This window comes from Oncorhynchus kisutch, linkage group LG30 (genome assembly GCF_002021735.2).
Source record: "Oncorhynchus kisutch isolate 150728-3 linkage group LG30, Okis_V2, whole genome shotgun sequence".
Lineage (NCBI taxonomy): Eukaryota > Metazoa > Chordata > Actinopteri > Salmoniformes > Salmonidae > Oncorhynchus > Oncorhynchus kisutch.
The window spans coordinates 46,620,073-46,635,890 of record NC_034203.2 but is presented as its reverse complement, the minus strand read 5'-3'; the positions used below and the strand labels follow the sequence as shown (position 1 = coordinate 46,635,890).

The window sequence follows — 15,818 nt, the reverse complement described above, 5'->3', positions numbered from 1 at the left end:
GTAGGGAGGAGTGGAGAAGAGGAGGAGTAGGGAGGAGTGGAGAAGAGGAGGAGTAGGGAGGAGTGGAGAAGAGGAGGAGTAGGGAGGAGTGGAGAAGAGGAGGAGTAGGGAGGAGTGGAGAAGAGGAGTAGGGGTGGAGTAAGGAGGAGTGGAGAAGAGGAGTAGGGAGGAGTAAGGAGGAGTGGAGAAGAGGAGTAGGGAGGAGTAAGGAGTGGAGAAGAGGAGTAGGGAGGAGTAAGGAGTGGAGAAGAGGAGTAGGGAGGAGTGGAGAAGAGGAGGAGTAGGGAGGAGTGGAGAAGAGGAGGAGTAGAGAAGAGGAGGAGTAGGGAGGAGTGGAGAAGAGGAGGAGTAGGGAGGAGTGGAGAAGAGGAGGAGTAAGGAGGAGTGGAGAAGAGGAGGAGTAGGGAGGAGTGGAGAAGAGGAGGAGTGGAGAAGAGGAGTAAGGAGGAATGGAGGAGGAGAGAGTGTGGACAGTTCCATCAGGAGAGAAGCAGGAGGGAGGAGAGGGAGTAGAGAGGAGGACTAGGAAAGATGGGTCTGAGGTACTGGCAGGGGTATGGTGAGAAAGAGAGTGGAGCAGGTAAAAAGGGAGTTAAGGAGAACAGGGGTATGGTGATGGTTCCTGTTGTGATTCTGCTGGTCCAGTCTCATCCAGGTCTGGTATAGAGCTGGTCCCAGTCCCAGTCTTACTGGTCCCAGTCACCATGGGGAAGGTGAACCTCCGCTCTGTGACGTCTAGCCAGCCTCGGGGGGAGGAGGGGGCTGCCCAGCGGGAGGGGGGGCGGCGGTTGGCTGGCCTCGCCGGACGCAGGAAACACGACTCCAGGGGTGGAGCCACTGGGGAGCGAGGGAGGTCCTTCAGGAGGATGTAGATGTGTGAGAGAGAGAGAGAGACAAAATAGCTTCCTATATTCATAGGTTTTCATGATGATTCTTTTAAGAATTAGAAAAAGACATTACCCAAGACAGAAGAAAAGAAGTATTAACAAAAGTAAGTGTGATTAAAACAGGAAAACAAATAATGACCACAGTATAGCTCTATCAGGAGGAACTACAGTGTGATGAAACAGGTGGAGAAGCTAGTTAGTTAGCATGAATGATGATGATCACATTCATACTCCACTCCACTGCGGAGGTTTAAAACGTGCCTCCCCCCCTCGGTTCTTTGTATCATATGAATGATGAGGTAAATCTAAACCGCACGTCTACAGATGAGGGGTGGAAACAGAACACCAGGATGGAGGAAGTGTTTCTGCCTTCACAGATGAGGGGGTGGAAACAGAACACCGGGATGGAGGAAGAGTTTCTGCCTTCACAGATGAGGGGGTGGAAACAGAACACTGGAATGGAGGAAGTGTTTCTGCCTTCACAGATGAGGGGGTGGAAACAGAACACCAGGATGGAGGAAGTGTTTCTGCCTTCACAGATGAGGGGGTGGAAACAGAACACCGGAATGGAGGAAGTGTTTCTGCATTCACAGATGAGGGGGTGGAAACAGAACACCGGGATGGAGGAAGAGTTTCTGCCTTCACAGATGAGGGGGTGGAAACAGAACACCGGAATGGAGGAAGTGTTTCTGCCTTCACAGATGAGGGGGTGGAAACAGAACACCAGGATGGAGGAAGTGTTTCTGCCTTCACAGATGAGGGGGTGGAAACAGAACACCAGGATGGAGGAAGTGTTTCTGCCTTCACAGATGAGGGGGTGGAAACAGAACACCGGAATGGAGGAAGTGTTTCTGCCTTCACAGATGAGGGGGTGGAAACAGAACACCGGGATGGAGGAAGAGTTTCTGCCTTCACAGATGAGGGGGTGGAAACAGAACACCGGAATGGAGGAAGTGTTTCTGCATTCACAGATGAGGGGGTGGAAACAGAACACCGGAATGGAGGAAGTGTTTCTGCCTTCACAGATGATGCTCAGAAATAAGGAAGGATAGAAGTGTATAAAAAAATATATATATATATTTATTTGAATCTGATGTTACGAAGCCTATTTTCTAGCCTACTTGTAGAAGCATTATCCAAATCAATCCATCAATGAACCAATCAATCAACAGGTAAGTCGTACCCAGGTACCATGGAAGCGTATTAGAGGTCGACCATATTTGAACACTGAAAAAAAACAACAACATGTTGACTCTCAGTTTCATCACATCCACTCAGCATGCAGCCACGTTTAGCAGTAACTTCCTGTTTAAAAAACCTCTAACCTCACGGCCCGGGGTCACAGGGTCACGTTTCACAGTAATGACCTACTGGAACATTCAATTAAATTTGAGACGCAAGCAGACGTCACACGCACGCTCATTTGTCCTCGTTAATGAAGCTTAGAAAGGTTGTTATTTTGACAGAGAGAGAGAGAGAGAGAGAGAGAGAGAGAGGGAGAGAGAGAGAGACAGAGACAGACAGAGACGGAGAGAGAGAGAGACAGAGAGAGAGCGAGAGGGAGAGAGACAGAGAGAGAGGTGGTGAGAGACAGAGAGAGAGAGGGAGGTGGTGAGAGAGAGAGAGAGAGACAGAGAGGTGGTGAGAGAGAGAGAGGGAGGTGGTGAGAGAGACAGAGAGAGAGAGAGAGAGAGGGAGAGAGAGAGAGAGAGAGAGGTGGTGAGAGACAGAGAGAGAGAGAGACAGAGAGAGGTGGTGAGAGAGAGAGAGGGAGGTGGTGAGAGACACAGAGAGAGAGAGAGAGAGGGAGAGAGAGAGACAGAGAGAGAGGTGGTGAGAGAGAGAGAGAGAGGGAGGTGGTGAGACAGAGAGAGACAGAGAGAGAGGTGGTGAGAGACAGAGAGAGAGAGGGAGGTGGTGAGAGAGAGAGAGAGACAGAGAGAGGTGGTGAGAGAGAGAGAGAGAGGGAGAGGGAGAGAGAGGGAGGTGGTGAGAGAGACATAGAGAGAGAGAGAGAGACATAGAGAGAGAGACAGAGAGAGAGACAGAGAGAGAGAGAGGGAGAGAGGGAGAGAGGGAGAGAGAGGGAGATGCAGAGGAGAAAGCACATGCTGTGACAACAGATCCAGTATGTTTGTGAACAGCAGCAGCACACAGACAGAGCAGTCAACCTATCAAAAATACAACAGTGTCACGGTGTTAGATAAGACACCTTGGGTCATACTGCCACGCCCCTGATCTGTTTCACCTGTCCCTGTGCTCGTCTCCCCCCTCCAGGTGTCGCCCCTCTTCACAATTATCCTTTCTTACTCATTAACCCGTTTTTCCCATTATCCCCTGGGGATTTATACCTGTGTTCTCTGTTTGTTTGTTGCCAGTTCGTCTTGTTTGTTCAAGCCCACCAGCGTTTTTTAAAAACCTGTCAGCTCCTCTTGTTTCCCAGCCTCTCTTTCCTCGTCCTCCTGGTTTTGACCTTTGCCTGTCCCTGGATTATCGACCCCTGCCTGCATTGACCTGTCTTTGCCCCGGTTGCTACAATAAACATTGTTACTTTCGACAGTCTGCATCTGGGTCTTACCTTGATTCCTGATACATACAGGACCAGTCAGAAGACCTATCAGAAATACAACGATGTTAGATAGACACCTTGGGTCATACAGGACCAGTCAGAAGACCTATCAGAAATACAACGATGTTAGACAGACATCTTGGGTCATACAGGACCAGTCAGAAGACCTATCAGAAATACAACGATGTTAGACAGACATCTTGGGTCATACAGGACCAGTCAGAACAACAACGGTTGTGGGTGTACATTACGGCTCCAGAAGAGTCATCTTTCTCTGTTTTCGTTTTAGTCGACCACCTATATTCCCACTTAGATTAAAAAAAAATAAAAAAATATTCAAAAGTTGTTTTAAATGAGTTTTATTTTAGATCAGATATGGTAACCAGGAGGCCACTATTAACTGAAAACTGGGGAAACTTTATTCTGTGTTTCTTCTGGCCTCTAAAAATTTGTAGGCCAGACGGACAAAAAAACAGAGAACTCTTTGGGTCAGTTGACAGTTGACCTTTTAAAATAAATATGAACGAATACATAGAGATATTACTACATACCACATTAGAACACGCAGACATCTACACAGACAGATGTTATGATGATTATATTAACACAGCTACAACAACCCCGACATTGTTGACCAGTGAGGAATGCTGTGATTGGCTGATAGGGGGGGGGTTGAGGCGAGGAGGGGTCCATGATGACCCTGTGACCCTGGCGGTGAGGTTGTAGAAACAGGAAGTAAACCGGAACTTACGTCACCCAGGGACAAGCGGGGTTAGAGCCCCCCAGGGAGCGGTTAGTAAGACAGGGTGGTTCTAGAACCAGCAGAGGGTTCAGACAGAATGGAGGAGATACGGGTGGAGGATCTTTATTTGATCACTCTTTTGTTGATGACGATTTACCTGCACCGCAGGAATTAATTTCCACTTGACATTAATTGTATCAACCCCTACAACATAATTACATGATTTATACTCCAAGTAATAATTCACATGTCCTGTTGCTGCAGGAGCAAAATGCCTTAAATTAAGATCCTACATCTGTAGATGGAGGGAGGAAGAGAGAGAGAGAGAGAGAGAGAAAGAAAACCCAGAGATGAGAAAGAGAGGGGGGGAGGGAAGAGGGGGACTCATTAGATATAAAGCCCCTTGAATTGAATTGAGAGAGAGAGACAGAGAGAGAGAGACAGAGAGAGACAGAGAGAGACAAAGAGAGAGACAAAGAGAGAGACAAAGAGAGAGACAGAGAGAGAGAGAGAGAGAGAGAGAGAGAGAGAGAGAGAGAGAGAGAGAGAGAGAGAGACAGAGAGATAGAGAGAAGAGAGACAAAGAGAGACAAAAGAGAGAGAGACAAAGAGAGAGACAGAGAGAGAGAGAGAGACAGAGAGACAGAGAGAGAGACAAAGAGAGACAGAGAGAGAGAGAGACAAAGAGAGAGAACAGACAGAGAGAGAGAGAGACAGAGAGACCAGAGAGAGAGAGACAGAGAGAGACAGAGAACAGAAACAGAGAGAGACAAAGAGAGAGACAAGAGTAGAGAGAGAGAGAGAGAGAGAGAGAGAGAGACAGAGAGAGAAGAGGAGAGAGAGAGAGAGAGAGAGAGAGAGAGAGAGAGACAGAGAGACAGAGAGAGAGACAGAGAGAGAGAGAGATTGAAATTGAATTGACAGAGAGAGAGACGAGAGAGAGACAGAGAGGAGACAGAGAGAGAGACAGAGAGAGAGACAAAGAGAGAGAAGACAGAGAGAGAGACAGAGAAGAGAGAAAAGAGAGAGAGACACAGAGAGAGACAGAGAGACAGAGAGATGAGAGCACAGTAGAGAGAGAGAGAGATTGGTTTGGTGGTTTTGTAAGCCACATTGGTTCTTGTGCTGATCATTGACTTCGCTGTGTTAAAGAAAGGCAGATATTGCACACATAAAATCAATGACACGACGTGATTTGAACACGCACCTTCTGATCTGGAGTCAGAGAGCTACCTTTGCGCCACGAGGTCTTGTACAGTGTTTTTTGGAGGGGTGCCTAGTTCAGATTTTGTTGACTGTATCATTTGGAATGAAGACCTGGTTCTCTGGGGAACTGTACCATCTGACAATGCCCCCTCGTCAGCACGTGCCTCTGCCCGGCAGGTTAGGTGTATGAAAATAAGAAAAAGCAGAGCCCGGATAGCTCAGTCGGTAGAGCATCAGACTTTTAATCTGAGGGTCAGGTTCAAGTCCCTTTTGGGTGATGCTTTAATGTTCACATTTCTTCACTACGCTGTCTTTCTGAACTTGCATTTTCCTTGACTTTCCATGACATGTTCGACCTGTGGACAAAACACTCCCAGAGCCAAAACAGCTTAGTCTGAAGACATCCTCATAGTACCGATAAAGTTGTTGTCAAACCATGTTAAAATGAATCCTCAGGTTGTCGATTGTCTTAATAATCGATAATATTTCAACCGGACAATAGCGTATTCAATAGAAAGGAAAAACAACGAAGGGTGCGCACTCGGTCACGCTCGCAAACCAGCACTGCATGCTTCCTAAGCACTGACAGAAAGGTCTCGTTCTTCTTAATTTTTCAGAAAAGAAGCCTGAAAGAATGTCTAAAGACTGTTGACATCTAGTGGAAGCCATAGGAACTGCAATCTGGGTCCGAACCCATTAGAAACTCAATAGGCATTCAATTGAAAACTACCCACATCAAAAAAAATCCCACTTCTGGATTGATTTCCTCAGGTTTGTTTGCCTGCCGTATCAGTTCTGATTATACGCACAGACGCGATATTTCAACGTTTTGGAAACTAGAGTGTTTAATATCCACATCTACCAATTATATGCATATCTGAGCTTCTGGGTTCTGAGTAACAGGGCACGCTTCTCATCCATTATGCCGAACTACTGCCTCCAAGCCAAAAGAAGTTAACTCCTTGTTCGCAAGACTGATTTAAGTCTGTCAATCACACAGCATCCTTATCTGATTTAGGAATTTGCAGTGTGCCATGCTTCTGTGAGAGACGAATTGTCATCTTAAGCAGCATTGGTTTGGTGGTTTATGTAAAGCCACATTGGTTCTTATGCTGATTCATTGACTTCGCTGTGTAAAGAAGGCAGATATTGCACACATAAATCCCTGACCACGACTGATTTGAACACGCAACCTTCTGATCTGGAGTCAGACGCGCTACCTTCTGCGCCACGAGGTCTTGTACAATGTGTTTTTGGAGGGGATGCCTAGTTCAGATTTTGTTGACTGTATCATTTGGAATGAAGACCTGGTTCTCTGGGGAACTGTACCATCTGACAATGCCCCCTCGTCAGCACGTGCCTCTGCCGGCAGGTAAGGTGTATGAAATAAGAAAAAGCAGAGCCCGGATAGCTCAGTCGGTAGAGCATCAGACTTTTAATCTGAGGGTCCAGGGTTCAAGTCCCTGTTCGGGCGATGCTTTAATGTTCACATTTCTTGCACTACGCTGTCTTTCTGAACTTGCATTTTCCTTGACTTTCCATGACATGTTCGACCTGTGGACAAAACACTCCCAGAGCCAAAACAGCTTAGTCTGAAGACATCCTCATAGTACCGATAAAGTTTGTCAAAACCATGTTAAAATGAATCCTCAGGTTGTCGATTGTCTTAATAATCGATAATATTTCAACCTGGACAATAGCGTATTCAATAGAAAGGAAAAACAACGAAGGGTGCGCACTCGGTCACGCTCGCAAACCAGCACTGCATGCTTCCTAAGCACTGACAGAAAGGTCTCGTTCTTCTTAATTTTTCAGAAAAGAAGCCTGAAAGAATGTCTAAAGACTGTTGACATCTAGTGGAAGCCATAGGAACTGCAATCTGGGTCCGAACCCATTAGAAACTCAATAGGCATTCAATTGAAAACTAGCCACATCAAAAAAAATCCCACTTCCTGGATTGATTTTCCTCAGGTTTTTGCCTGCCGTATCAGTTCTGTTATACGCACAGACGCGATTTTAACAGTTTTGGAAACTAGAGTGTTTAATATCCACATCTACCAATTATATGCATATCTGAGCTTCTGGGTCTGAGTAACAGGGCACGCTTCTCATCCATATGCCGAAATACTGCCTCCAAGCCAAAAGAAGTTAAACTCCTTGTTCGAGGACTGATTTAAGTCTGTCAATCACACAGCATCATCTGATTTAGGAATTTGCAGTGTGCTTCTGTGAGAGACGCTTGTCATGTTAAGCAGCATTGGTTTGGTGGTTTATGTAAAGCCACATTGGTTCTTATGCTGATTCATTGACTTCGCTGTGTAAAGAAGGCAGATATTGCACACATAAAATCCCTGACCACGACTTGATTTGAACACGCAACCTTCTGATCTGGAGTCAGACGCGCTACCTTTGCGCCACGAGGTCTTGTACAATGTGTTTTTTTGGAGGGGATGCCTAGTTCAGATTTGTTGACTGTATCATTTGGAATGAAGACCTGGTTCTCTGGGGAACTGTACCATCTGACAATGCCCCCTCGTCAGCACGTGCCTCTGCCCGGCAGGTAAGGTGTATGAAAATAAGAAAAAGCAGAGCCCGGATAGCTCAGTCGGTAGAGCATCAGACTTTTAATCTGAGGGTCCAGGGTTCAAGTCCCTGTTCGGGCGATGCTTTAATGTTCACATTTCTTCACTACGCTGTCTTTCTGAACTTGCATTTTCCTTGACTTTCCATGACATGTTCGACCTGTGGACAAAACACTCCCAGAGCCAAAACAGCTTAGTCTGAAGACATCCTCATAGTACCGATAAAGTTTGTCAAAACATGTCAAACCATGTTAAAATGAATCCTCAGGTTGTCGATTGTCTTAATAATCGATAATATTTCAACCGGACAATAGCGTATTCAATAGAAAGGAAAAACAACGAAGGGTGCGCACTCGGTCACGCTCGCAAACCAGCACTGCATGCTTCCTAAGCACTGACAGAAAGGTCTCGTTCTTCTTAATTTTTCAGAAAAGAAGCCTGAAAGAATGTCTAAAGACTGTTGACATCTAGTGGAAGCCATAGGAACTGCAATCTGGGTCCGAACCCATTAGAAACTCAATAGGCATTCAATTGAAAACTAGCCACATCAAAAAAAATCCCACTTCCTGGATTGATTTTCCTCAGGTTTTTGCCTGCCGTATCAGTTCTGTTATACGCACAGACGCGATTTTAACAGTTTTGGAAACTAGAGTGTTTAATATCCACATCTACCAATTATATGCATATCTGAGCTTCTGGGTCTGAGTAACAGGGCACGCTTCTCATCCATATGCCGAAATACTGCCTCCAAGCCAAAAGAAGTTAAACTCCTTGTTCGAGGACTGATTTAAGTCTGTCAATCACACAGCATCATCTGATTTAGGAATTTGCAGTGTGCTTCTGTGAGAGACGCTTGTCATGTTAAGCAGCATTGGTTTGGTGGTTTATGTAAAGCCACATTGGTTCTTATGCTGATTCATTGACTTCGCTGTGTAAAGAAGGCAGATATTGCACACATAAAATCCCTGACCACGACTTGATTTGAACACGCAACCTTCTGATCTGGAGTCAGACGCGCTACCTTTGCGCCACGAGGTCTTGTACAATGTGTTTTTTGAGGGGATGCCTAGTTCAGATTTTGTTGACTGTATCATTTGGAATGAAGACCTGGTTCTCTGGGGAACTGTACCATCTGACAATGCCCCCCTCGTCAGCACGTGCCTCTGCCCGGCAGGTAAGGTGTATGAAAATAAGAAAAAGCAGAGCCCGGATAGCTCAGTCGGTAGAGCATCAGACTTTTAATCTGAGGGTCCAGGGTTCAAGTCCCTGTTCGGGCGATGCTTTAATGTTCACATTTCTTCACTACGCTGTCTTTCTGAACTTGCATTTTCCTTGACTTTCCATGACATGTTCGACCTGTGGACAAAACACTCCCAGAGCCAAAACAGCTTAGTCTGAAGACATCCTCATAGTACCGATAAAGTTTGTCAAAACATGTCAAACCATGTTAAAATGAATCCTCAGGTTGTCGATTGTCTTAATAATCGATAATATTTCAACCGGACAATAGCGTATTCAATAGAAAGGAAAAACAACGAAGGGTGCGCACTCGGTCACGCTCGCAAACCAGCACTGCATGCTTCCTAAGCACTGACAGAAAGGTCTCGTTCTTCTTAATTTTTCAGAAAAGAAGCCTGAAAGAATGTCTAAAGACTGTTGACATCTAGTGGAAGCCATAGGAACTGCAATCTGGGTCCGAACCCATTAGAAACTCAATAGGCATTCAATTGAAAACTAGCCACATCAAAAAAATCCCACTTCCTGGATTGATTTTCCTCAGGTTTTTGCCTGCCGTATCAGTTCTGTTATACGCACAGACGCGATTTTAACAGTTTTGGAAACTAGAGTGTTTAATATCCACATCTACCAATTATATGCATATCTGAGCTTCTGGGTCTGAGTAACAGGGCACGCTTCTCATCCATATGCCGAAATACTGCCTCCAAGCCAAAAGAAGTTAAACTCCTTGTTCGAGGACTGATTTAAGTCTGTCAATCACACAGCATCATCTGATTTAGGAATTTGCAGTGTGCTTCTGTGAGAGACGCTTGTCATGTTAAGCAGCATTGGTTTGGTGGTTTATGTAAAGCCACATTGGTTCTTATGCTGATTCATTGACTTCGCTGTGTAAAGAAGGCAGATATTGCACACATAAAATCCCTGACCACGACTTGATTTGAACACGCAACCTTCTGATCTGGAGTCAGACGCGCTACCTTTGCGCCACGAGGTCTTGTACAATGTGTTTTTTTGGAGGGGATGCCTAGTTCAGATTTTGTTGACTGTATCATTTGGAATGAAGACCTGGTTCTCTGGGGAACTGTACCATCTGACAATGCCCCCTCGTCAGCACGTGCCTCTGCCCGGCAGGTAAGGTGTATGAAATAAGAAAAAGCAGAGCCCGGATAGCTCAGTCGGTAGAGCATCAGACTTTTAATCTGAGGGTCCAGGGTTCAAGTCCCTGTTCGGGCGATGCTTTAATGTTCACATTTCTTCACTACGCTGTCTTTCTGAACTTGCATTTTCCTTGACTTTCCATGACATGTTCGACCTGTGGACAAAACACTCCCAGAGCCAAAACAGCTTAGTCTGAAGACATCCTCATAGTACCGATAAAGTTTGTCAAAACATGTCAAACCATGTTAAAATGAATCCTCAGGTTGTCGATTGTCTTAATAATCGATAATATTTCAACTGGACAATAGCGTATTCAATAGAAAGGAAAAACAACGAAGGGTGCGCACTCGGTCACGCTCGCAAACCAGCACTGCATGCTTCCTAAGCACTGACAGAAAGGTCTCGTTCTTCTTAATTTTTCAGAAAAGAAGCCTGAAAGAATGTCTAAAGACTGTTGACATCTAGTGGAAGCCATAGGAACTGCAATCTGGGTCCGAACCCATTAGAAACTCAATAGGCATTCAATTGAAAACTAGCCACATCAAAAAAATCCCACTTCCTGGATTGATTTTCCTCAGGTTTTTGCCTGCCGTATCAGTTCTGTTATACGCACAGACGCGATTTTAACAGTTTTGGAAACTAGAGTGTTTAATATCCACATCTACCAATTATATGCATATCTGAGCTTCTGGGTCTGAGTAACAGGGCACGCTTCTCATCCATATGCCGAAATACTGCCTCCAAGCCAAAAGAAGTTAAACTCCTTGTTCGAGGACTGATTTAAGTCTGTCAATCACACAGCATCATCTGATTTAGGAATTTGCAGTGTGCTTCTGTGAGAGACGCTTGTCATGTTAAGCAGCATTGGTTTGGTGGTTTATGTAAAGCCACATTGGTTCTTATGCTGATTCATTGACTTCGCTGTGTAAAGAAGGCAGATATTGCACACATAAAATCCCTGACCACGACTTGATTTGAACACGCAACCTTCTGATCTGGAGTCAGACGCGCTACCTTTGCGCCACGAGGTCTTGTACAATGTGTTTTTTGGAGGGGATGCCTAGTTCAGATTTTGTTGACTGTATCATTTGGAATGAAGACCTGGTTCTCTGGGGAACTGTACCATCTGACAATGCCCCCTCGTCAGCACGTGCCTCTGCCCGGCAGGTAAGGTGTATGAAAATAAGAAAAAGCAGAGCCCGGATAGCTCAGTCGGTAGAGCATCAGACTTTTAATCTGAGGGTCCAGGGTTCAAGTCCCTGTTCGGGCGATGCTTTAATGTTCACATTTCTTCACTACGCTGTCTTTCTGAACTTGCATTTTCCTTGACTTTCCATGACATGTTCGACCTGTGGACAAAACACTCCCAGAGCCAAAACAGCTTAGTCTGAAGACATCCTCATAGTACCGATAAAGTTTGTCAAAACATGTCAAACCATGTTAAAATGAATCCTCAGGTTGTCGATTGTCTTAATAATCGATAATATTTCAACTGGACAATAGCGTATTCAATAGAAAGGAAAAACAACGAAGGGTGCGCACTCGGTCACGCTCGCAAACCAGCACTGCATGCTTCCTAAGCACTGACAGAAAGGTCTCGTTCTTCTTAATTTTTCAGAAAAGAAGCCTGAAAGAATGTCTAAAGACTGTTGACATCTAGTGGAAGCCATAGGAACTGCAATCTGGGTCCGAACCCATTAGAAACTCAATAGGCATTCAATTGAAAACTAGCCACATCAAAAAAAATCCCACTTCCTGGATTGATTTTCCTCAGGTTTTTGCCTGCCGTATCAGTTCTGTTATACGCACAGACGCGATTTTAACAGTTTTGGAAACTAGAGTGTTTAATATCCACATCTACCAATTATATGCATATCTGAGCTTCTGGGTCTGAGTAACAGGGCACGCTTCTCATCCATATGCCGAAATACTGCCTCCAAGCCAAAAGAAGTTAAACTCCTTGTTCGAGGACTGATTTAAGTCTGTCAATCACACAGCATCATCTGATTTAGGAATTTGCAGTGTGCTTCTGTGAGAGACGCTTGTCATGTTAAGCAGCATTGGTTTGGTGGTTTATGTAAAGCCACATTGGTTCTTATGCTGATTCATTGACTTCGCTGTGTAAAGAAGGCAGATATTGCACACATAAAATCCCTGACCACGACTTGATTTGAACACGCAACCTTCTGATCTGGAGTCAGACGCGCTACCTTTGCGCCACGAGGTCTTGTACAATGTGTTTTTTGGAGGGGATGCCTAGTTCAGATTTTGTTGACTGTATCATTTGGAATGAAGACCTGGTTCTCTGGGGAACTGTACCATCTGACAATGCCCCCTCGTCAGCACGTGCCTCTGCCCGGCAGGTAGGTGTATGAAAATAAGAAAAGCAGAGCCCGGATAGCTCAGTCGGTAGAGCATCAGACTTTTAATCTGAGGGTCCAGGGTTCAAGTCCCTGTTCGGGCGATGCTTTAATGTTCACATTTCTTCACTACGCTGTCTTTCTGAACTTGCATTTTCCTTGACTTTCCATGACATGTTCGACCTGTGGACAAAACACTCCCAGAGCCAAAACAGCTTAGTCTGAAGACATCCTCATAGTACCGATAAAGTTTGTCAAAACATGTCACATGTTAAAATGAATCCTCAGGTTGTCGATTGTCTTAATAATCGATAATATTTCAACCGGACAATAGCGTATTCAATAGAAAGGAAAAACAACGAAGGGTGCGCACTCGGTCACGCTCGCAAACCAGCACTGCATGCTTCCTAAGCACTGACAGAAAGGTCTCGTTCTTCTTAATTTTTCAGAAAAGAAGCCTGAAAGAATGTCTAAAGACTGTTGACATCTAGTGGAAGCCATAGGAACTGCAATCTGGGTCCGAACCCATTAGAAACTCAATAGGCATTCAATTGAAAACTAGCCACATCAAAAAAAATCCCACTTCCTGGATTGATTTTCCTCAGGTTTTTGCCTGCCGTATCAGTTCTGTTATACGCACAGACGCGATTTTAACAGTTTTGGAAACTAGAGTGTTTAATATCCACATCTACCAATTATATGCATATCTGAGCTTCTGGGTCTGAGTAACAGGGCACGCTTCTCATCCATATGCCGAAATACTGCCTCCAAGCCAAAAGAAGTTAAACTCCTTGTTCGAGGACTGATTTAAGTCTGTCAATCACACAGCATCATCTGATTTAGGAATTTGCAGTGTGGCTTCTGTGAGAGACGCTTGTCATGTTAAGCAGCATTGGTTTGGTGGTTTATGTAAAGCCACATTGGTTCTTATGCTGATTCATTGACTTCGCTGTGTAAAGAAGGCAGATATTGCACACATAAAATCCCTGACACGACTTGATTTGAACACGCAACCTTCTGATCTGGAGTCAGACGCGCTACCTTTGCGCCACGAGGTCTTGTACAATGTGTTTTTTGGAGGGGATGCCTAGTTCAGATTTTGTTGACTGTATCATTTGGAATGAAGACCTGGTTCTCTGGGGAACTGTACCATCTGACAATGCCCCCTCGTCAGCACGTGCCTCTGCCCGGCAGGTAGGTGTATGAAAATAAGAAAAGCAGAGCCCGGATAGCTCAGTCGGTAGAGCATCAGACTTTTAATCTGAGGGTCCAGGGTTCAAGTCCCTGTTCGGGCGATGCTTTAATGTTCACATTTCTTCACTACGCTGTCTTTCTGAACTTGCATTTTCCTTGACTTTCCATGACATGTTCGACCTGTGGACAAAACACTCCCAGAGCCAAAACAGCTTAGTCTGAAGACATCCTCATAGTACCGATAAAGTTTGTCAAACCATGTTAAAATGAATCCTCAGGTTGTCGATTGTCTTAATAATCGATAATATTTCAACTGGACAATAGCGTATTCAATAGAAAGGAAAAACAACGAAGGGTGCGCACTCGGTCACGCTCGCAAACCAGCACTGCATGCTTCCTAAGCACTGACAGAAAGGTCTCGTTCTTCTTAATTTTCAGAAAGAAGCCTGAAAGAATGTCTAAAGACTGTTGACATCTAGTGGAAGCCATAGGAACTGCAATCTGGGTCCGAACCCATTAGAAACTCAATAGGCATTCAATTGAAAACTAGCCCACATCAAAAAAAATCCCACTTCCTGGATTGATTTTCCTCAGGTTTTGCCTGCCGTATCAGTTCTGTTATACGCACAGACGCGATTTTAACAGTTTTGGAAACTAGAGTGTTTAATATCCACATCTACCAATTATATGCATATCTGAGCTTCTGGGTCTGAGTAACAGGGCACGCTTCTCATCCATATGCCGAAATACTGCCTCCAAGCCAAAAGAAGTTAAACTCCTTGTTCGAGGACTGATTTAAGTCTGTCAATCACACAGCATCATCTGATTTAGGAATTTGCAGTGTGCTTCTGTGAGAGACGCTTGTCATGTTAAGCAGCATTGGTTTGGTGGTTTATGTAAAGCCACATTGGTTCTTGTGCTGATTCATTGACTTCGCTGTGTAAAGAAGGCAGATATTGCACACATAAAATCACTGACCACGACTTGATTTGAACACGCAACCTTCTGATCTGGAGTCAGACGCGCTACCTTTGCGCCACGAGGTCTTGTACAATGTGTTTTTTGGAGGTGATGCCTAGTTCAGATTTTGTTGACTGTATCATTTGGAATGAAGACCTGGTTCTCTGGGGAACTGTACCATCTGACAATGCCCCCTCGTCAGCACGTGCCTCTGCCCGGCAGGTAGGTGTATGAAATAAGAAAAAGCAGAGCCCGGATAGCTCAGTCGGTAGAGCATCAGACTTTTAATCTGAGGGTCCAGGGTTCAAGTCCCTGTTCGGGCGATGCTTTAATGTTCACATTTCTTCACTACGCTGTCTTTCTGAACTTGCATTTTCCTTGACTTTCCATGACATGTTCGACCTGTGGACAAAACACTCCCAGAGCCAAAACAGCTTAGTCTGAAGACATCCTCATAGTACCGATAAAGTTTGTCAAACCATGTTAAAATGAATCCTCAGGTTGTCGATTGTCTTAATAATCGATCATATTTCAACCGGACAATAGCGTATTCAATAGAAAGGAAAAACAACGAAGGGTGCGCACTCGGTCACGCTCGCAAACCAGCACTGCATGCTTCCTAAGCACTGACAGAAAGGTCTCGTTCTTCTTAATTTTTCAGAAAGAAGCCTGAAAGAATGTCTAAAGACTGTTGACATCTAGTGGAAGCCATAGGAACTGCAATCTGGGTCCGAACCCATTAGAAACTCAATAGGCATTCAATTGAAAACTAGCCACATCAAAAAAAATCCCACTTCCTGGATTGATTTTCCTCAGGTTTTTGCCTGCCGTATCAGTTCTGTTATACGCACAGACGCGATTTTAACAGTTTTGGAAACTAGAGTGTTTAATATCCACATCTACCAATTATATGCATATCTG

At 44.8% G+C, this 15,818-nt stretch overlaps 1 protein-coding gene and 15 non-coding genes across 16 annotated transcripts in view; 9 read left to right on the top strand and 7 right to left on the bottom strand.

Annotated features, from left to right (window-relative positions):
• Positions 1-397: 397 nt before the first annotated feature.
• Positions 398-15,818, bottom strand: part of LOC109882787 (microtubule cross-linking factor 1) — a 218,944-nt gene continuing 203,523 nt past the window's right edge. Inside the window, exon 17 of the mRNA XM_031810596.1 lies at positions 398-856. Coding sequence (XP_031666456.1) covers positions 593-856 — 264 coding nt within the window. The 3' untranslated portion in view covers positions 398-592. The remainder of the gene's footprint in view (positions 857-15,818) is intronic.
• Positions 5,612-5,681, top strand: trnak-uuu (transfer RNA lysine (anticodon UUU)). The gene has a single exon. It is a non-coding gene; the product is annotated as a tRNA-Lys (tRNA).
• On the top strand, positions 6,806-6,878 carry trnak-uuu (transfer RNA lysine (anticodon UUU)). Its single transcript has one exon. It is a non-coding gene; the product is annotated as a tRNA-Lys (tRNA).
• Positions 7,757-7,828, bottom strand: trnaw-cca (transfer RNA tryptophan (anticodon CCA)). Its single transcript has one exon. It is a non-coding gene; the product is annotated as a tRNA-Trp (tRNA).
• On the top strand, positions 7,995-8,067 carry trnak-uuu (transfer RNA lysine (anticodon UUU)). The gene has a single exon. It is a non-coding gene; the product is annotated as a tRNA-Lys (tRNA).
• trnaw-cca (transfer RNA tryptophan (anticodon CCA)) lies at positions 8,953-9,024 on the bottom strand. Its single transcript has one exon. It is a non-coding gene; the product is annotated as a tRNA-Trp (tRNA).
• On the top strand, positions 9,191-9,263 carry trnak-uuu (transfer RNA lysine (anticodon UUU)). Its single transcript has one exon. It is a non-coding gene; the product is annotated as a tRNA-Lys (tRNA).
• Positions 10,148-10,219, bottom strand: trnaw-cca (transfer RNA tryptophan (anticodon CCA)). Its single transcript has one exon. It is a non-coding gene; the product is annotated as a tRNA-Trp (tRNA).
• Positions 10,386-10,458, top strand: trnak-uuu (transfer RNA lysine (anticodon UUU)). The gene has a single exon. It is a non-coding gene; the product is annotated as a tRNA-Lys (tRNA).
• Positions 11,343-11,414, bottom strand: trnaw-cca (transfer RNA tryptophan (anticodon CCA)). Its single transcript has one exon. It is a non-coding gene; the product is annotated as a tRNA-Trp (tRNA).
• Positions 11,581-11,653, top strand: trnak-uuu (transfer RNA lysine (anticodon UUU)). Its single transcript has one exon. It is a non-coding gene; the product is annotated as a tRNA-Lys (tRNA).
• On the bottom strand, positions 12,539-12,610 carry trnaw-cca (transfer RNA tryptophan (anticodon CCA)). The gene has a single exon. It is a non-coding gene; the product is annotated as a tRNA-Trp (tRNA).
• On the top strand, positions 12,775-12,847 carry trnak-uuu (transfer RNA lysine (anticodon UUU)). Its single transcript has one exon. It is a non-coding gene; the product is annotated as a tRNA-Lys (tRNA).
• trnak-uuu (transfer RNA lysine (anticodon UUU)) lies at positions 13,966-14,038 on the top strand. The gene has a single exon. It is a non-coding gene; the product is annotated as a tRNA-Lys (tRNA).
• trnaw-cca (transfer RNA tryptophan (anticodon CCA)) lies at positions 14,912-14,983 on the bottom strand. Its single transcript has one exon. It is a non-coding gene; the product is annotated as a tRNA-Trp (tRNA).
• Positions 15,148-15,220, top strand: trnak-uuu (transfer RNA lysine (anticodon UUU)). Its single transcript has one exon. It is a non-coding gene; the product is annotated as a tRNA-Lys (tRNA).